We start from the raw sequence: 21725 nt of genomic DNA, 5'->3' as shown, positions 1-21725 counted from the left end.
TATAGACTACTAGAAATGTCAATTGCCTATCCTCTCATTCGCCCACTACAAGGTGTATCTTTTATCAAGTCCTGCATTAACCGATCCAATTTAAAGTGCGAACGATGGAAGGAATTTGGAACATTGCTGTGCCTAAAGATAAATCAATCAATTCTCTTTCCAAATAATCAAATTTTTTCATTACTCGCAACATTTACAATTCAAATGTCGCTGCTAAACTTGCATGTTTCTGTACAAACCGACTCCCAATTTTTTACATCATCACAAAGATACTATGATTGGAAGATCGGATTTGTGTTAAATAGCAAGGTTATCAAGGAACAGGCAGCTTCCAGTAATTTCGATAGTGATAGCTGGAATCTGAAGATGCGTCCTTGAAGCTACTGTTCCGCTGCAGCAGATAGCCGAACGACAATGTCGCTTATCACCCAATCAACGGGTCCAGCACTGGCAGTGCTCTTTGCCTCGTAATTTTTTTGACTGAACTCAGTCAACTCAATTCACATATTTTACCAGTTGTTGCATCCGCAGGCAGCAGTCCATCTTGTTCAAGGATATACTTCATTTACAGTGATTTGTACTGCTCAATCAGTTTAGAAGCATGGAGGCGTGATGCAGGGGCAACTGTACATCCCAACTTTTGCAGATAAGACATCTGTTATTGGACAGGAGAGGCAATTAGAAAAAGCTCATTCATGCCCACTTTAGAAACAATGTACTTAAACTACGTTCTTCTTGGCCAATATTCAAACTACTTCACATTTAGACCTCTTAAATAATTGAGGTCCAGCAATATCAAAAAGACAGTATGCAATGTCAGTTGGAACGGTCCATGGAAATGGAAATGCAAAGGCATTGAAAATCAACTTGTCTGGCCCTATTTAGAAGAAAAGGACATCAGTGTTGTTGAAGTTTACTTCCTATCACCATATTACCATGGAAATGCACCCTAGGTGTCTTGCCAGCCGCTAATGACATGCACAGTCACTGAAGCAATAACACTATCAAAAGGCAAAATTATTTATCCATGAAAAGTTAGGGCGCCAGATACCTGCTTTGATGTTGGTGCTGCTGAACCCATAGACTTCTCTATCTTTAGTTTTGAGAAGTGCTCCTGCAAGAGGGAATACAAGAAGTTAGGAATGCAGGCAAGAATCTGTGCCTAGACACATAAAGGGTCATGACCAATGGTTACAAGTCCATATAGGGCCATCTGGCTAAACAAACTTCATAGTTTGGTCAGAAGAATATATATCTTACAGAGCAGTCTTATGTGCCCGTCTGGGCATCTCCCATCAGATGGCGAATTGCCAGAGATACTTGTTTTTCCTCTGACAGTGAACACTAAAGACAAATGCAAATTGAAATTTTTTCTAGCACTTTTCAGAGGCTTTTGTAAGCTTAATCACTTTGTACAAATCTCATTGGAATAAAACAAAGAAGGTTCAGCTTTTTCAACTATTCAGCTTAGAGAGAAATAATGACCCAGTCTTAAGTTAACAAAGCTCTTGTTGAAATCTTCAGAAGAGCTATGGCAGTTTATCCTATGCAATTCAAATCCGTTGTTCAGCACAAGTAAACATGAGTGGAAACAGTTGCAAGGAAATACAATGCAAAGAGGAAAGGAACCGAGGTACTAAGCACTGAATTCCACGAAGACGCAACTCTACTGGTACATCCACTCAAGATTGTATTGTTTGAATATAAGCACCAACGGATAGCCATAGTAGCCCATTTAAGTTGCAGTATTGCTTGCAAATACATCCTATGTTATGGATTTTCATAAGAGAAATAATCAGGATATTGAACTTTGGCGGTATAAGGAAGAATTAAAAATTGCCTGTTTCTCCCGCATCAAATGAGCACGTTCAACAGCAGGCATTTCTTCCCACCTCAAAACCTAGCGTTACAGAAATATCACACAAGGAAATTAGTGGTATTAAATGTCGGAGTTTGTGTTATTGTCCACAAACTTCCAATGATTTAATGCTAATTAAAGAAATGAGAAAAGTACTCACATATTGTGCATAGTGAATTGCTTCATCAGACTTCAAGCAAGATTTCAATGCATGCAGGAGATCCTGGATTATCATGTATGAAACATTTCAGGGACACTGGAAGTAAAATCGAAGAAAGTATATGGGCAAACTTACATATAGGAAATCTGTGATGTAAGCTTTACACCCAAATTTACATATACAAGAGAAACGGAAGGCATAGTTCAAGTGTATCCCATCCACATTTACATTGATTTGATGGATTCACCTATCTTATCAGATTGAATGAAAATTTGAACATTCTCATTTTTGCTTGTCAATTGTAAAAGACAAAATCACCCTGCATGTTCCAGCTGCCACAACAAATATCTGAAAAAGTAGAAGAATTGCCTGAAATGTCTAGCTAATCATCTACCTAAGGTGATCATCCAGGATCATTGCCATTTATGGTTGAATCAGCTAGAACTTAACTTAAAAGAGCTCCTAAATGCCTTGAGCAAGGTAAGGCCAATAGCACATGAGTTTCATTTTCTCCTAATATGGATTTCCCATGACGACGTTCCTCCTTCTTAATCCAGATATCAGATAGTAGATAAAAGCATCTATGTATGCAATCTCTGTTTTGGCTTTCTCGATGTTGTCCTCACTCATCAAGTAATAGAAAGCATATGGATTATGGCCTACTTTAACTTCTCATATATGCAAGGGTTCTTTTATGACCATGGGTGCAAGATAAAGGACCATAAGCTGTTAGAGGCATGGTGGGCCCAACTATAGAGTGCTTTATCTGATCTAGTCTCCATGACAGTTTACAGCTGGAGGACAACAATTCTCGAAACACAAACAACATGGAGGGCCCTTATTTTCAGTGATATAAAAAGTACAAATAAAGTTGCATTACCTTGTGCTTGTTCTTATTGACCCTCATCCGCTCATCAATCACAAATCCAACCTGCCAGGGGGCAGACAAGATGAAAAAAAGCCAGTATTTTAAACATAATTAGATCCACACTAGAGTTGACTACAATAACTAAAATGATGGACGTGAACATAATCAGTTTGCAGATAATGGACTAATTAATTCACTTAACAACTAGAGCTCAATAATCTCAAAGCAGTGTGAGGGCAACTGAAAAGATTCCTTTTATCTTTTTGTAGATGAAATTCAATGAAGAGACGACCTATGATGCTCGCATCTATATTCTTTGGCACAAGTACAAAATTGGTTGTCTGTGGCATAATTCTCTGATCCAGTTTGAATATATAGATTAAGGTTATAAAAGCCTTTCAATACAAATGAGATGAGCCAAAGAAACCAACTGTAATCAACAAGTCAGCAGATAACAAAAGATCAATTTTAGGAGCTGGTTTAGTGAAAATCACAAGGATAGGAAATTGAATGCAATATGATATAATGGAGAATATCTCCTTACGCATGAACCACTGTGAGAATAATTACAATTGAGAATAGCTATCCCAGAAAGATAGCCAGACAGGCCAAATTTGCCCTTCATTTACTATGAAACCTGGCGATTACTTCATAAGACTGATATTCAAGGGACAAGACATCACCTTATCAAGCAACCTTTTGGGATCTTTAAATGCTTGCTTTTTGGCCCATTGATGGAACATATGAGAAACAAATGATCTGTCCTCAACATTAAATCTGTAATGAAAGAGATTACATGGACCAGTTGCAGTTGACAGTCATTACGTTATTTTAAATAGTCTGAGTCATGAAAAATGGTCCACAAGGATGTTACCTTTTCAAGAAACTATTTCCATCATAAATGTCCACCATAGCACCTGAATCCTTGGCAGCCATGTCATTCTGATAGCTGTGCTCACAGGGCAACAGTTCGGCATCAGGACATTGTATTTCTCTTGTAAAAATAATGGGAACTTCCGTATTGTCCTTTGAAGTCACTTGATCTTTTGGTTTTAAATCTTTTGCACTCAATTCAATCTACAAAAATCATGTGGCCACACATTCATGAGGGATTTGGTGGTTAAGGCTAAAAGATTGGACTAACAAATAGTAATCTGCAGAAAGAGCAAGTGAAGGGGATAAGAATATTTGATCAGGTACTTATAATGCAGGAACCTAACCTACGTCTGTCCTGAAGAAGATAACACTTGGCAACCAATTCATCTCTTCTAATTTTTCTTGCTTTAGACTTGACTACAATTAGAATAATTTCTTCATGTCCAAACACAGCAAAAAGCACACCTCACTAAGATGGAGTCAACCTTACCAAACAAGCATCTTTGATGATGACGATAAAAACAAATGACACAACAGGAATACTAATGTAATCCATAGCAATGACAAAGAGGCCCTCTATCTTTCTCCTGGAACAAAGAGCAAATGCATGTAAATTTTACTTACCTTAATGTAATCGAAAGCAACTCAAATTTGGAAGAGGTCACTGTTAATTTCTAGATTCATTCCCCAGAAAGATTCACCAAAGAAAAGATTTCATCAAATTACTTAGTATCAGCAAGTTCAAAAAATTCCACCCCACAAAATAACTATGGTGTGCTTCATCGATTCCATTTTATCTATTTGGGCTACAAATATCTTTCCTAGGTGCCATTTTCCATATAAATTTATCCCTCCGGTGTTTCAACCTGAATCCAACTCTCAACACTGTCTAGAAAGCTATGAAGTGTATGCTTGATCACCAGGCAACAAGAATGATCTGAACTTAAAAAAATAAAATAAAATTGAAAAGGTACAGTTAAGTGGTGCATTGGTACTTACTTGAACATCTAGAAGATGAACTGGGAGTTCTCTCAGAAAACGTGATGGTTGCAACATCTGACAGGGAGAGTAAAGGATTATAAACTAACTTGATGAAGAAAAATATTGACTATAAAGTTTGATATAGGCCAAACCTGCCAACTAGAGCCCATCATAATATACAAAATGAAAATTTTCCGTCGGGCACGAGTCATTGCCACATATAAGAGGCGCCTTTCCTCCTAAGATTGAAAAAATATAAGTCAGTGGTCACACCCTTCAGGAGCTGGTCATGGCATTTAAAGAATTTATGTCGCAAGCTAACCTCCAAAGAAGTCCCAATCTCCGTAGTAGCACCGTCAAATTCATGTAAAAGTGGGATCTCAGATTCATTTGCCTATAGCAACGATTGGAAGATATCAAAGTTTCGCATATTTTTGCTCATTAAGACCTCTTCTTGGATAAAAAAAACAAATCCAACAGATGGCTTTCTGATGTTAATAATCAATCTTTTATACTATCATACTGAGTGGTTTATATCACTAATGCTTATCAGCATCTACAAGTTGGCTGCCAATGCAGACCAATGAGTTGTATTTACTACAGAGACGGTTCTCTGGTATCTCTAGTATGTCCCTTAATTTAAATAATGCTTCTTGTTACTTCCAAGTATCTTTAATGAAGAAGCTTAGCATACATATAGATGCAGTGTATCCCTGAAACGAATTAGAGACTAGCAACTGCTAAATTTGGTGAAGTCACTGTCCAACATTGTATTAAATAAGGGAACAGAAGGCCTGTGTTTTTTTTCAAGCTATATGACAAAAAGCTAACACAGAATATGATAACCTACACTTGAATAATAACAATATAGATAATCTAACATACACAGAGCATGACATCAATACATTCTTCCACTTATTCATAGAATTATGCTACATCAATCACAAATTTCACCATATATGTGCAGAACTAACATTACATATACGAATTGAAAGTATCAGAGTTATGCAAGTGATAACAGATAAGGCCATGGAGTTTAGCACAGTGAGAAGTAACCATCACAATGTATAGTAGAGAAAATTGCAAATTGAGTAAGGAAAGGCATATGAAGTGGCCAGTAGCTTAAAAGACTAGGTAAAGTAAATTGGGCACACTCCTCAGAAAGTACCTTCACTATGAAAACAATGTCCCACTCTAAGCCTTTTGACTGCAAGTGAAAGAAAGAATAAGAAGTTTCATACCAGAAGATCAGAATTCACAACAAATAAAACCAAAAAGAAAAAAAAAAATTATCCCAGAGTCTAGTGATTACTTATTATGTCTGAGAAAAGTACCTGATGAATAGTGGTCAATGTTATGGAATTTTCATTGTCATGTCTCCGTGAACGAAAATTTTCCCTTTCTCTCTCACTTATATGGTCAAGAAAAGCTTTGAGCACATTGCCACAGCCTCCTACTTCTTCTTTTGTGTCTGTATCGCCTTCTGCAACCAGTGCATGAGTTGATAAGAAGCTTGACACATCATCCAGTAGGTACTGAAGAACCTGCAGAGAAGAGAAACCCCATCCAAATTGGACTCTAAATACATTGACCACACTCGAGCTAACATTCATACATAAGTTTTCTTCTTTAACATGGCTGACATAACAAGAAAATGAAAATTTCATGGTGAACATTCCATATAGTCTACACACCAGTACCTTTGACAGAAAGCATGAAGAACTACTGTAGTAATTATGCCGTTTCAGTTTCTAAAAGATAAATAAACAGCACTATGGACAAATGTGACTGACTAAGTGATTAAGACGCTGCATCATGCTTCTCAGGGACAAAAAGCTTACAGATCTAAGGTCACTGTCTTCATTCAGTAGCTTCCTTCCATCCACATTTAGAACTGCTTGTTGCTCAAGGAGATACTTCTAAGGGAGCAAATCATACAGCAATTACCAAAACATAATCTGAGAAACAATATCTTTATTTACCAGGAAAAGCAATATACCACCTTTATTGGAGACCTCTGTAGCTATTGCAAGAAAGTTATTTTTAATTTAGCCAATCAACATAACCAAATTGTTTGTTGACCAAACTGTCTAATTAGAAATTGCTTTCGCTATGATTTTAAAAGATAAATGTTTGATAAATACTATTTGAACCAACCAATGGAAGATCTTTATAAATTATTTTATACGAAAGAAGGGACAATTTCATTCCCCTTCATGTTAAGGTTGATGAAAGTTATTGTAATTAACCAAAGACCAGCACCATGGTCTACAACTGATGGACTGAAAAAGGTAAGGTGGCTGTGCGAGCCCAAGTCTGTGCGCAATGATGACTGTGTTGTACCCAAAGTTCTGAAGAACTAAGAAATAGATTTATGAATTCCAAAATGGCAATAAAGATGAACCTGTGGAATCATATTTGCCACTGAAGCTATCACAGTGGAAATCGATTGCTCCTGCAATAAAAAGAAGACTACAATGAAGAAGAAATCTATTCTGAATGAGTATAAAGTCCATGCTAAAAAGAAACATTCACAGAAAACTGCCTGTATTTGGAAATGAACCCTGTATCTAAATTAAACCGTTCACAGAGAAGTGATCATATAGTTCATGCTAAAAAAAACAACACCCGCATTTGAAAACGTAAAAATTAAGTTTTGCCCCAAAGCAAGAAAACCACGGGGTCTTAATATTCAACCAAAGTAAAATTCTAAGAAGAGAAAGGTTCACAATGCCGCTCAGTAAAAATATTTTCCCTTCGAGGTATCAGACAATTTATAGCAACTATAACCTCTATCTATACTGATAAGAGGTCAATGAACTAAGAAATAGCAATGTTTACCCTGTGAACCAGTCTAGATATCATCTCCAAAGTCGACAACACCTTGCGTCCTTGTGTAAGTTGACTCCTGTAAAAAAGAACCAATCAGATCATTAATAACATGTCGACAGAATAGCAAGACAATGGCACGAGATAAGATCCAAGACGCAGTTCACAAACACTGGTAGCTATATGCAATAAAATGTTACCGACAACATACATTGGGCCAATTTAACATTCTAGCATCCAAACTTTTACATCATCACAAGTCTCCCACTGCACTGTTTAGTGATAACAGTGCCATGACAAAGAATCAAATGATAGAACACCCTTCAGTGTCCATTTAAACCTAATACATATGTACCTGCTGGCTGTTACACATGGGGCATATGTCAATTATGGGTCAACAAACAATAGTATTTTTTATATCTGTACCTATGTCATTAATGGATAATTTTATGCTCTTCTCCCCTATTACATATATCATTTATGAAATCATATAGTATAATACGTATCAGGTCACTTAAACCAAAAGCATTATAACTGCTGCATCCCCATTATTTTGCAGCATGATAGCCCTTACATTTCATGCTTATTACAATACTGCAATCAAACGGGCTATTAGGTTGCTTCACAAATCCCATGGCTGTAAAACCAAGTAATTTTACTGGAGAATAGACATTTAAATTAACAAAATCAAAGAGGGAAGCCGAGAAGATAGTCGTTATATATACAGCCAGGAAGTAAATGAATGATCAGTAATTTAAAAAAAACAAAAAAACAAAAAAAGAAGAAGAAATTCTTGTTATTGTTAGATGATATGATGTATAGAGTCGAGAGAATTAACCTCTTAAATGTTCCGGAAAGTTTTGCACTAAAGATGTCAGAGGCAACAGATATGAAGCTGCACTTTCTCACAGTGGATATCTTGTCTATATGGTTAATTACCTGTCAAAGAGAGAGATCAACGCTTGTTGGAAAAACTAAAAGACAGGCATGGATATCTTGCATGATCCAAAAATTGAACCAGCCATCACTTAAAGACACATACCCTCTTCTTTTCCTCTTTCTCAAAAGGAAGCAAAACCTTCAAGACTTGTCGATATGGACCATCATCACAGCCAGGCACTGCTGACTTGAGCATAGCAATTATGGCTCTAACTACCTATGGCAGAAGGTTGTTTTAATCAACAAACAAGTATAGTTCTTGCACGGAATTCTGCAGTTTGCCAGCGGGAAAAATTAATTGCATCAACTATTTCAATATTCAGAAAAGGTGGGCAACATGACCATAAGACGGGCAAAAAACAATATTGGTTATGTCAAAACAATAATTTGGTCCTTTACAAGAGCCCAAACTTTGTTATAATGTGATTAGTAGCTTAAAATCCATTTTCACTAGAAACTTCACCAAATTGTGAAAGAACTGTAATGAAACATGACTATGCAGTAAAATAGGAAAGGTATGAGACATCTCAACCAGCTAGCAGACTGCTACGAAAAGAGATCCCTATATAGTCATAAGCAAAAATGAAGTCTGTGCACACAGCACAGTAGATTCTGAGACAAAATATGGTTGATAAATTGCACCAGTTTTATCATAAGGGCAAGCATAGCAATTGTATCTATGGGCTTAGAAATGCTGCAGCAGAGAAAATTTGAGAAGGAAATGGTTTTGGAAGATAAGAAGGACCAAAAAAAGCTAGTTAGTGAATACTCCAATGGCAAAATCAGCGTCAAATGATAGATTAACTCTGTTATTGACAGAAAATTGTTCCAAAATTCCACGTGCATTAGAGACTTAATACTGAAATTTAAGATAAGGATGTTAATATGACAGAGCATTGCAAGTATGGCGATCCAGAAGAATTAAGGGGGGAAAACCTTTTTCCTGTAAAAGGCCACACCATGCACGTTAAAAGGAATTTTTCTTTCTCGAAAGGCACTTTGGAATGGTTTGCCAGAGACCTGCAGAACCAGAATTTTCAGAACAAATCGTCACTAAACAACTCTTTCCATCTATATAAAAAAAAATTATATAATAATAATAATAATAAACACACACACAAAGAAGCTTGACCTGCCTACGGTAAAGGATTGCAATATCTCCATAAGAGCAATTAGCAGTGGAACCACTAGACATGGCTTCCAGAATCTTGTCAATAACAAATGTACACTGTGCGTCCTCATTGCGACATTCTTTGACAGTAATCTACATATTATAATCGAATTCAGTATAAATTTATTACTTGTGCACCAAATTATTCTTCTACCAAAAAAAGTGGCAATACACCTTAGATCCTGTGGAATTATCAGTGAGGACATTCTTGAATTGGCGCCTCTTCACATTATTTTTAATGAGAGATGATGCAGCCTCGACAATACACCCAGTGGAACGGTAATTCTTTACTAATCTAATCTGCACCATAAAGGCTATGTCAAGTCTAGTATGAAAATACAAGCTTGGCTATTTAAGACAGGGAGATAGGGAAGGGATCATAGAAAAGGCAAACTAGGAAAGCTGACCTCTTTATGCATTGGAAAATCTTCACGAAAAGAATCAAACCCAGATATATTCGCTCCACTAAAACTAAAAATTGACTGCAGCACAAGCACAGGGGTTTAACTCCAAATAATGTAAGGACACAACTGTTTTGCAGTGACTTGCCAAAATGGTCAAGATATGAAAACCAAAATTGTGTGGACATACTTGATCATCATCTCCAACAATAGTTATGCGGTTATGAGATGCAAGAATCCGCAAGAGATTATACTGCATGGCACTTGTATCTTGGAACTCATCTATTATGATGGCCTTATACATATCCTGACATTCCTTGAGCACTTGAAATTGGACATTGATAAATGTTAACTTGACTTTGAACAATAATTACGAATTGGATAACTTTATATATAGGAAGTACTGACCTTCTGGAAAATCAGTGAGCAACTTCATGGAACAGTTAATAAGGTCATGGTAATCCAAAGCATCACAAGATCTCAATATATCATTGTAGTTGTGAAGAATTGCAGCCTAATTAAGGTCAAAACAAGAAACTCAACAGCAGAATAACAAAAGAAAGTAAAGGAGCAAACTTTACTATTTAAGCTGAAGAACTTTCTAAAAGAGAATCAGCTTACTCCAGTATCATTGCCCGACTTACTGCAATCTTGAGGTGTCTTTCCTGAAGCTTTAGCCTGAAAGAGAGAACTTCAATGCCTTGAAACCTAAAGTACCTTAATACTTTTTCTCAGGTTAAGCAAATGAATATCCAAACAAAAATGAGTAGATTTAAGAAGCCACAAACATGCAATTATTTGGACTTTGTTGCTTGTTGAAAGGTGTAAAGGTACCGGAAACCAACCTAAACACACGCCTAGGAGACATTTATAGTCAGTAAGATACATGTATCCAAATAAAATAGGCTGAATGATTTAAAGTGCCATGGACCCTTCATGAACCAGACTCCCTCCCTCCCTCCCTCCCTCCCACTTCCTGCCTCCCTCCCTCCCTCCACCCAAAATGAAGCTTTAGCCTCAAAGAGAAAACAATGGTGCCTTAACATAGAAAATGGCCTGTTCTCACTCTCGCCCTCCAAAAGATTTAGCCTGAAAGAGAGAGCACAGGCCCTGACATGTAAAGTGCCCCGTACTATTTCACTAGCAAAGCAAATAAATTTCCCAAAAAGAGTAGGTTTAGGAGTGCCTAAAAAGTGCATGTTCAGGATTTTGGTGCTTGTGAAAAAGTGTTTCCTGCACCCAATGCTTTATCTGCACCTTTAATTTTCAACCAAATCACATGGCATGAATATCTGAGAAATCTAGAAAATGACATTAATTGAGAGATGATATTGTCCAATTAGGTGCTTTCTAGTTCTTTCTTATATGAAGAAAATTTTTACCGTAACCCAAAACTGAATCTGAGAATGATTTTTGAAACTTCAAGCAAAATACTGCCCTGTTTTAGGCTGACTACTGACCTGAGTAACAAACTTCTGCCACTTCTTCGATCTATCCTTGAAAAGCTGTGGAGATGTCAAGCCATTGGGATCTTCAGAAAGGTCACCAATATCATTATTTTGTTTACTGTTTTCTTGTTCTAACAATCTTAGGGCCTCAATGACTGCTTTTCTCTGTTGTCCATGGCCAAATATCTGAAATTCTGGGGTACGCTCTATCCTATATAACAATCAAATTGACTTTTAATAGTCAATACTTCATTATGAGAGGGAAATAATTAGCATAAGAATGTTGTGAAAGAGATGTCATCATTGGAACAAAGATAATCATAAAGGAGAGCTGAAAATTGGAGGCGAATCATATATCTGTAAACTATGTGGAGCTCTGGTGTATGCTAGGAGGAGATTAACGAAAACTACACCAATATTGGGACAACAGAACATGCAACCACTATACTGCTTTCACACACAAACCCAGATCCAAAGAGCATATTCTCTTCAAATGTATACATCTTGGAATGAAAAAGGTACAATAAAAGAAGAAGTGTACTTTTCAGCATGACTACGGCAGAGTTGCAATGAAAATGAATGAAATGTGCTGATTGTAAGGTCTTTAGCTGCTTCCTTCCCAGCAATGGTTCCAATTCTGTCTCTCATTTCAGAAGCAGCTGCAGTGGTGAAAGTCATTGCTAGAATGTTTGAAGGGTCAAGACCCTGGAAAAAGTATCAGTGAAGAAAGAATACTTAATCGAGAGGTGAGACATTCCATGAACTTGGAGATATCAACAGTTTCAACTTTAATTGAAGCAGAAAATCACACTTGCTCATTTGAACATAGAATGGGAAAAAAAGTTCAAATAGAACATAAAAGAGTCGTTTATGCCTAAGATGAACAATCCAATGATGCGATAGGAAGTACCTGATTAAGTAATGTCAAAATGCGCCCAACCATAGTTGAAGTCTGAAATGAGAAAGGAAAGGAGTCATATTTGCCGCGGAAGAAATGTTAAATCGAATTTGGGAGGAGTGGAAGAGACAAATAAACAAGAGAAGAAGACCTTTCCACTGCCTGGACCAGCAACAATCATCAAAGGAACTGAGATATCAGTGCAAGCCGCTTCTTGTTGCCTTTCATTCAGAGAATCCAAGTACTTCGAGTACCCTTCGGGCATGCTCATGCTCTTGGCAACTCTAAAGTCATCACCGTCAGGAATTCCTCGCTCACCACTCCCGGCGTTGTCATCGACGGCAACAAAGGCAGCACTGGCGTCGAGATCAACAGAGCAGCTGACTTGAGCCGCAGATTCCCTTCGAATGGGGCCAACGTGGTCTCCTGCCTCGCACGTCGAAGATTTCCCCTCCGACAAAGCATCAAGCTCTTCCAGGAGGGCATCGTCGAAAGCATCGTCTAGAATGCTACAATTCGAGAACGGATCGCCTACGCCGCAGCATTCGGGTCGTTTCGCGGGAGTCCTATAAGAATCCAATTCGCGTCCGTCCTGTGCACTAATCCTCGCCTCTCGAATCACCTCGCCTAGACCGCTGCCCAACGGCTCGAGTCCCTTCGACGACGGCGCGTTCGTCGAGATCTCCGAGAGCGGAATTCGTCGGACGCTCGACAGCGGGGAAGGCGGAATCTCATTTTCAAGCCTGAGTTGGGCACGACCGGAGGCATACAATCACTGAGCGTCGGCCAGAGCAGGAGGTGGGAGAGGAGGGAGCGAATACGGAGACGGGTCGTACCTGCGGCGGAGAGCGTCGGGGAAGGAGGGAGAGAGGGAGGGGCGTTTGCGGGCGAGCAGGGCCTTGGCGGCTCGGAACTTGTGGGAGATTCGAGCCATCTGCGCCTCCGTGATCTGCTCTTGAGACGAGGCCTCGGCGTTCTCGTTCGACATCTCTTCGGAGGATCGCGGGACTGAAAATCGACGATGCTCACGCAGTCGCAGTCGCAGTTGCAGTTGCAGCACCAGGGTAAAGCGCGGAGGTGAAGGCTTCGAGCTTCTGCAAACTGCTGGCGCTGGAGCTGGACTTTCCCTCTTCAGCTGCCGGATTTCAAAAACTTTTTTAATGCCTTTTTTTTGGGGGGGATACGAATCACCTTGATTTTTGGGCCGCGCTATTTATGCACTTAACATGACTAATTCTATTTAATTTTTACCAAAAAGATAAAAATACCCTCAATCATTCAATTCTGATTTAACGTGATGGATTTATCGACTTTCCTTTTCCTTTTTTTTTTTTTTTTTTTTGTTTCTATGTAGAATTTAGTTACCAAAAGATAAAATTCCCATGTACATTGAAAAGCACTATATTTTTTTAATTGTTAGATTTTACCTCCATAAAAATTAATCTTGTCAAATAGAGAAATTTCCAAGAAACCCAAGTTTTTTCTTCATTATCGATCAAATTTTCAAAAACCTAATTCTTTATTTTGCGTTTGTTTAATAAAAATTAGATATTTTTCCATTTACCTTATTGTGCATTTAAAATTTGACATCAAGGTTTTCTTTGTTTTGTGGAAATTTGATATTTCTAGAAACTATTTTTTACTAATATATATTCTTGTGTTTGGTTCATACCTAAAAATGAATTAGAAAATATTTTTTGTCGTTTGATATAAAAGATATGATTTGATTTTCTTTAATAGACATATATTATTGGTGGGCTAATAACATGCATGGGGAGCTAGGGAACTTGGTATGGGCACTAGAGTTCGATTCCAACCGAGATGGACCTCAACCCGAGTGCTAAAGATCAAGGCATGACCACCTAGGTCCTGAGGCCAACCTCAATAAACTCAAGCATGGGCATGAGGGTCCTGAGCTGAGGCCGTGCACAACCTTTACGAACCTAAGCATAGCCTTTGTAGGCTTGAACTAGGGCATCAAGGAACCAAGCTTAGCCTTTATGGACTTGGGCTCGAGTGCTGGGCCATCAAGCATGGGCATGAGCACTTGGGCTTCAAGCCCTATCTTGATCAACTTGTGTGTGGGGGTTGGAGGCTCAAGCACAAGCACCAAGTTCTTGAGCTCTACCATGATGAACCCTAGGCATGAGCATTAAGGCCACAAGACTAGTCTTAATGGAGTCTAGCTCAAGTGCTGGAGACTAAAGGTGAGTATATTAGACCGACTGGTTTGGTTCAATTCTCGGAAACATCAGTTATGTTCCTAGTCCGATTCCTAGTTCCGGTTGGGAACCGTACTGGACTTGATCAATTCTCTTTTCTTAAAAGATATATTTTTTAATTTCTTAAAAATAATAAATCCTAAAATTGTAATAACTCCTGTATTTTTTTAATTTGTTTGCTAAGTGGCTGGTTTCACTGGATTGGACTATATCGGTCGATCCAATTTTTGATCCTAAGACCATCCAGTCCAATTCTTGATTTTTAGGTGAAACCAAACCATACCGATAACCGATCACCCCTACCAGAGACTTAGCCTTGTCGAAAATTTGTGTGGGGAATTCCGTTCTCAAGTATTGATATATAGTCATATTTTTAAAATGATTTTCTATTATTTGAAAAGGAAATTATTATTTTAAATTTAAGCATAGGTTTTTGTTGATTCATTTTCTTAAACGAACCAAATGCCTGAAAATGAGAGAAATATTTTGCCCGAAAATGTCTTCATCAAAACAAACGGAGTCCAAATCTTTCTTTTAACTTCGTAGGTAATATAATTTAAGGACTCTTAAAACATTAGCGTTGATTACCTGTACAGAAAAGATGCGGACTCACTATACACATCAAAGGTGGCGTAAATTATTAGTTGTTTATTTTATACTTATAGTTCGTCGCAACATCTAGAGATAATATGGGACACTTCCTTTAAATTCGGTACTATGGAGTCTCAAATTAAATGGCTTCCGAAGTATTATTTTGATTAGCTTGCCCTTCAACTCTATAATTTGACATTTGTTCTATAAAGAAGGATTAACTAGAGTTGTTTTCTTCTTCTTTTTTTGTTTAGATAAGTAGTTAGATAATACATATAAAATTTTGAGCTTGGCACTTTCTATCATAAGACAGTTCTAACTAACAATACGCATCAATATTCGTCATCTTACTGGGGAACGTGTATATATATGTATGTATGTAGCTAACAATACACACCAATATTCGTCATCTTACTGGGGAACGTGTGTATATATATATGTGTATGTATGTATGTATGTATGTATATCATTAAAAATTGGCATGAACCGTCAAATTAGATGAAATCTATGTGATAACATCCATTTTAAATAGTCAATTTCCTATTAGTAGATGTAGACACAATTCACCTTATAATTTGCGGTACATGAAGTGTTAATTTCTATGTTACTATTTCAAAAACCATATATATTTACAAGAGAGTCCTTAGATAATTATCTCGATAAGTAGATAACCTGTGGAAGAAATACTCGTCCAATTTTAATTCAGATTTGTACCGAATGCTATAGATGTTTGAAAACTCAAAGACAATTACACGATGTATGGCATCGTTTTCAATTTATAAGCTCACAGTTTCGGGGGGAAAAAAAAACGTGGCCATCATTCAAAATCAGTAGAGAATATAAGAGTTATAATAATAATATGATTACAAAATCAACATAAGAACGAGACAAAAATTCGTTATAACCTAATTAGGGAAGGGTGAGATATAAAAATTTCAATGGAATCATCATTAACATCATAACTATGTACTAGTAAAAGCGTCAAAGTACAAGAGATAATGTCCCTGCCGGCTTTTAATAGTGCGTTTGGTAATGTTTATGTTCCCGGGAACAATTTTTTATCAAAAATAATTCTTTTTTATTTTGTTTCTAGGAACAATTTCAAAATATTTTAAGCCGTTTAGTAATTATCTAAAACTTCAATTCCCAGTATATAGAATTACGTTTGGTACCATTATAAAAATTTCTAATTCAAATCATTTTTTTAAAATAATTTTTTAATAATTTTATTACTTTTTTTTTATTTTCTTTCTCTTCTTCTCTTTCAAGGTCTGCCGGTTGTCAACCTTGAGATAATTAGCGATTAGCCAGACAAGAGCCAGTAACCTCGTTGGAGCATCGTCGACCCTCAAGGCTGTGCCTTGTCAGCTGAGCCTCGCCGGCAACTGAGTGAGGCTTGATTGAGCCTTGGCTGGGCTAGTGGCCTCAGTCGGATCTAGCGAGATCGAGCCTTGCCTAGTCATGGTTGAATCGAGCCTCGCCCAACCAAGTGAGGCTCGTCGGTGGTTGGGGGAGGCCAGCCTCATCAATGGCTAGGCGAGATTCGACGAGCTCGCTGGAGGCTCGCCTAGCCACTAATGAGGCTCGACGAGCTCACTAAACCTCGCCCAACTAATCGCTAGCGATCGGCGACAGTGGGTGGCAGACGGCGACAGTAGCGACAATTGAAGAAAAAGAAAGAGGGAAGAAGAACAAGAAAAAATAAAAGTAAGAGGATAAATTGGTTGATTCTAGAATTGTTTTCGGGAACAAAGAATCAACTTTTTTCTACTTCTCGATTATGTTCCAAATTTACTTTCAGGAACAAAAATTTTATCTAACGAATTTTTGTTCCAAATTTACTTCCGGAAACAAAAGAGTAGAAATTATTATTGTTTGGCAAGTTGCCAAATAGAGCCTAAGTCCGTAATTATTACAAATCTATATATTTTTATCTCTACCACCAACCTTTACGGCAGAGTTCGAACTCATCGATTAAATAGCTCCCCATCACTAGTGGCGTTGATTACGTTTTGTCTAGTTAGACTAGGAGGAGCACTTGCAATAGCAAAAATCAAGAGCGCATTTGGTAACGATTCTTTCCCGGAAATAATTTTTAATCGAAATGATTATTTCTGTTTTTTGTTCCCAAGAACAATTTTTAAGTATAAAAATGCGCTTAGTAACTACACAAAATTTATATTCCGTAAATAGAAATGCATTTGGTAAAATTGTATAATTTTATTGTTTCTTTTAATTTTGTATTATTTTTCCTTTTTTTTTTTTTAAAATTTTTCTTTTCTCTCCTTCTTCCTCTTTTGTAGCTGGTTGTCGGCCATGACAGCAGTTCGCCTGGCCACCGGCGAGGCTCAACCTCGTCTAGATTTGGCGAGGTCGAGCTCGCCTAGCCACCGCGAGGCTTGGGCCGATGAGCCTCGCCATGGCTCGGTGTCGCCAGGGGCCAACAACACTCTAGCAAGGTTGCCGGCCATGGCCAAGGCCAAAAACCGATCAAAAGGAAGAAGAAGGAAAGAAAAAAAAAAGAGAAAAGAGAAGAGAAAAGAAAAAAATTGTTTTCGAGAATAAGAAGTTACTCTTTTCTACATTTTATTTTTATTTCAAATCTATTCTCGAGAATAAAAAAAATAGATTTTTTAATCTCAATAACAAAAATTTTACCAAACGCATTTCTATTCTTTTTTCGTTCCCTAGAACAAAAGAATAGAAATAGTTGTTTTGGGTAACAAAAATAGTTTTTGCCGAATAGACGCTAAGGGCGCGTTTGGTAACGATTCTTTCGGGAGTAAATTCGATCGGAACCGATTCTTTTTATTCGTTCCCTGAACCGATTCTAAGCATTTTAAGCTGTTTGTTTGTAACCTGTCCAAAATTTTTATTCTAGAATAGAATTGTGTTTGGTACCGTGCTCATTAATTATGTTCCAAATCAATTTTTTTAATTTTTAAATAATTTTTTTCCTTTTTCTCATCTTCTAGACGAGGGCCGTGACCTCACCGGAGCATCGCCGGCCCTCGTCGGCCGATCCTCGTCGCCGGTGGGCAAGGCTCGCCTAGCCCCGCCGAGGCTCGGCCTCGCCGGTGGCCTGGCCACCGGCGGGGTTGGCAAGCCTTGCCGGTGGCCAGGCAAGGCTCGCCTGGCCACCTGTGGGGCTGGGCGTCACGAGGCTTGCCCAACTCCCGCCTGCCCGGTGAGGCTCGGCCTCGCCGGATCTGGGAGGCCGAGCCTCGCCGGTGGCTGGGCAAGCCTCCGGCGAGCTCGCCGGACCGGCGGCCGGCAGCGGCGGTGGACGGCGGCGACAGACGATGGACAGTGGTGGACGACGGTCGTGAGATGGCCAAAGGGAAGAAGGAGGGTTCTTGATTTTGATTCTTAAATTCGTTCCCAGAACAAGAATCAACTTTTTTTTTGTTCTTGATTCTATTCCCAATCTGTTCCTGGGAACAAAAATTTTACCAAACGCGATTTTAGGCCCAAACTGATTTCGGGAACAAAGAATTAGAATTTGGCCCCGTTTGGATGGTTACCAAACAAAGGGGCCTAAAAGAGCACGGTGGAACGAGTATCATTCGTAGTTCCTGGTTTTCCACTTGATGTAAAGTTCCAACCTTGGTAAAGACAAGAAGTCCATCTTAGGCAAGCGAACTCCAATCCATGAAATACGAGATGCGAGCCAAACCCTGAACCAATAGCCAAATAGATCTAGAGCTTTTTTTTCTAAACAGGAATAAATATGTCCAAAGATATAAGGCCCCGTTTGGTTCAGCATTCCCAAGGGGCCCAAGGGGCTTTGAGCCCCCAAAGCCCATTGGGAAAAATATTAAGCGTTTGGTTCACATTTTTGAGGCTCCATTTGACAAATGCTAGCATTTGGAATGTTGAAAGCCCAAAGTAGATTCGGACCTACTTTGGGCTTTCAGCATTTTCGGAATGCTAGGTTGAGGTTTAATGAATTTTTTTCTTGCCAATATTGCCCTTACTGAAAATCATGTTTTCCCCTTGTGCCCTCAAAAAATACCATTCATCATCATCTTCCTTGGATTTGGCCACCGCGAAGCTCAACCAGTGGGTGGCGCTTAGCCGCGAGCGGCCAAATCTGGCTGCCGGGAACCCTCGCCTGAGGTCGCATGACCTTAGGCGAGGTGGCTAGGGGCGTTGCCTGGGTCGAACAACCCAAGCACCGCCGCCTAGGTCGTGTGACCCAGGGTGTCGCCTGAGGTTGGCGCAACCTAGTTGCCTGGGTTGCACGACCTAAGGCATTGCTTGAGGTCGCTGACCTCAGGCGAGCCGCTTGCCCCCCACCGCCACTGCCACCACCATTGCCACCAGCCGCCTCCCCACCACCACCACCACCACTATCGAGCCGCTCCCTCACAATTTTCTCCTCTCCATGCAGCTGCATCTTCTCCTCTCTTTTCTTTTCTTATCTTTTTTTCTTTTTACCTTAAAATTGCTTTGCAAAATATACACAAAAAACACAAAGAAATAAGTTTCCAAACACTCTTGTATTCACAAAATGCCCATTCATTCAAGATACTTGAGGAAATGCAAAGCCATTTCTCCAAACTTGAACCAAACGGGCCCAAAGTACATATGGTCTTAATAGAAGCGGTGTTCTCATGCCTAAAACAGGCAGGTTTTAGGATTCTTTATTAACTTATTTGATTTTGTGAGGCATTTTTTCCTTGATATGACTTATCATTTGTTTTTGGAAATATAAAAGGGGAATGGGGGAAGACTCCCCACACTACGCGAAACATGAATCCGCTCGGAGTAGGTGTGATCAAATTTTTTGATAAGGTAAGCTCGTAAGCTCTCACATGCGTAGTATGACATAAGCGTTTGCCTTCGAGACAGCAAATTACATACTCAAATCAAAGTGTCGACTACCCAGAGTAATTTATGTGGCGACATCAGTAAACCTAATAAATGAAGCCTTACATGGAGATGATTTACATACATTTATGGGATTAGTCAAATCAAAAGGTTTTGAAAACTTACCTACCGGTGGGTAGCTGCGTTGGTTGGTTGAAAGTCTTTCCTTTATCACCAAGCTCGAGAGTTTGAAACCCACAGCTAGCGTTATCAGTGGGGGCTATGGTGGTGGGGTCCTGTGCTAGTTTCCCCCGAAGTATAGTCGCCGTTAAAGTTAGAAGGTGCCACCGGGTGTTGGAGGTCCTTGTGACCCCGAATAGCGTAAGCGAAATGAGGTTTAGGCAGATCCTTGGTTACCAAAAAAAAAAACTGCTGGAGGATTTTGTGACCCCGAATAGCGTAAGCGAAATAATGCTCAAGCAGATTCCCAGTTAAAAAAAAAGGAAAAAGTTTTGAAAACCTCATATTCATAAAATGAAACATAAAAATTACATCACAGGGGGAGAGCTTCATAAGATAAAGAAAATCACGAAGAGTAGACCTTGGGATTGTTTATTCATTACAACACAGACAGAGGAAATTCATACATCTAGGCACTGCATTGTAAATCTCTCTGAACAAGAATTCGCTGCAATATACGTTTAGTGCATGTGGCGCGTGCTCCGTATGACAATTCATGGGGGAGTAGTGATACCTGAAACAAGAGGAGAAAGCATCATCGCTCAGTCATTTGTATTTCGTAGATCAAATCAATCACAATTTAATAAAACAGCGAGACCTAAATCGATAGCAATTCATAACTTGTAGACATAAGATATTGTCTTGTAAGCATGGCATCGTCGCGACAAATTTACTTGAATCGAGAGAGGGAGAAAGTGTTTCGCTTACTTCCACATTTGTAGTTGCGAGGGATGGTGCCGCCACACCTCCGGATCTCGCCCACGAGACGCTTAACCCCGTAGGCCCGAATGAGGGAAGCTAACTGGGGGGAGATGGGACAGATGCACTCCACGAAATGCGTGACCCTCACCCTCTGACAGCACGCCGGAGACACGTTCTGTTTCGCCAGGAACGACGACCGGCACGCCTCCTCGATGCGGTTCCTCTCCTCCTTGCACTGCCCAGGAGTCAACGCAGCGACGTCCCAAGCACCCCGCATCACCAGCCAAAGCACAAGCAGTTGCATCCCCGCCGTCCCCGAACTCCTCCTCTTCCTCCCCATATTCCAGCTCTCGGATTATTCTAAATTCTACACAAGATCAAGAAGCAGTTCAACTGCTTATGTAGAATGCCCGTCCGTCGTGTTTTCTCTCGTCTTCTTCACGAGTCTTAGGTTCCTTACAGTGTGTGGTGCAAATCTGATCGGAGGGGATGTCCTACTCCTATATTCGTGGCCACTTAATTTTGTCGAAAGAAATTCGTCGTGCTCGGTCTATTTGGAAATGACATTTCAAAGTTTTGAAAAGGTCGAAGTCATCTTAAGGTCAAAAAAAGATGATTTGGTTTTGTCCTTTGCTTCTAATGCTTTATTCTTAGCGAGATTAGTCCTTTGTTTCTAATGCTTTATTTTTAAGGTTGGATTTATCAATCATTTTGTTTTACAGATGGCAA

The 21725-nt window shown here is 39.1% G+C and overlaps 2 protein-coding genes across 5 annotated transcripts; both read right to left on the bottom strand.

Annotated features, from left to right (window-relative positions):
* Positions 1-160: 160 nt before the first annotated feature.
* On the bottom strand, positions 161-13551 carry LOC104424310 (ATP-dependent DNA helicase SRS2-like protein At4g25120). Of its 4 annotated transcripts, XM_010036676.3 has the most exons (29): positions 13266-13551; positions 12581-13172; positions 12442-12483; positions 12073-12236; positions 11544-11742; positions 10705-10761; positions 10492-10597; positions 10274-10407; positions 10090-10164; positions 9857-9982; positions 9644-9775; positions 9448-9531; positions 8615-8728; positions 8411-8511; positions 7585-7651; positions 7148-7198; positions 6585-6662; positions 6078-6287; positions 5912-5950; positions 5066-5137; positions 4896-4982; positions 4762-4818; positions 3761-3963; positions 3570-3663; positions 2899-2949; positions 2019-2081; positions 1841-1900; positions 1052-1114; positions 161-655 (listed from the first exon to the last, which is right to left on the bottom strand). In XM_010036676.3, exons 1-29 carry the CDS (start codon positions 13415-13417, stop codon positions 566-568), a joined length of 3363 nt encoding a protein of 1120 aa, XP_010034978.2. In that variant the 5' UTR covers positions 13418-13551; the 3' UTR covers positions 161-565. The 4 variants fall into 4 exon arrangements, 3 of the variants coding, with proteins under 3 accessions (XP_010034978.2, XP_039161661.1, XP_018721355.2); XM_039305727.1 differs by lacking the exon at positions 6585-6662; XM_018865810.2 differs by lacking the exon at positions 13266-13551 and having other exon boundaries at positions 12073-12190; positions 12581-12681.
* A 7013-nt stretch (positions 13552-20564) lies between these two features.
* On the bottom strand, positions 20565-21467 carry LOC104424309. The gene is made up of 2 exons (XM_010036675.3): positions 21003-21467; positions 20565-20808 (listed from the first exon to the last, which is right to left on the bottom strand). The coding sequence occupies exons 1-2, from the start codon at positions 21334-21336 to the stop codon at positions 20789-20791; spliced, it is 354 nt and encodes a 117-aa protein (XP_010034977.3). The 5' UTR covers positions 21337-21467; the 3' UTR covers positions 20565-20788.
* Positions 21468-21725: the final 258 nt, after the last annotated feature.

This window comes from Eucalyptus grandis, chromosome 11 (assembly GCF_016545825.1).
Source record: "Eucalyptus grandis isolate ANBG69807.140 chromosome 11, ASM1654582v1, whole genome shotgun sequence".
In the NCBI taxonomy this organism is placed as follows: Eukaryota; Viridiplantae; Streptophyta; class Magnoliopsida; order Myrtales; family Myrtaceae; genus Eucalyptus; species Eucalyptus grandis.
The sequence above is the reverse complement of the archived record's forward strand: the minus strand, read 5'-3'. Positions and strand labels throughout refer to the sequence as shown.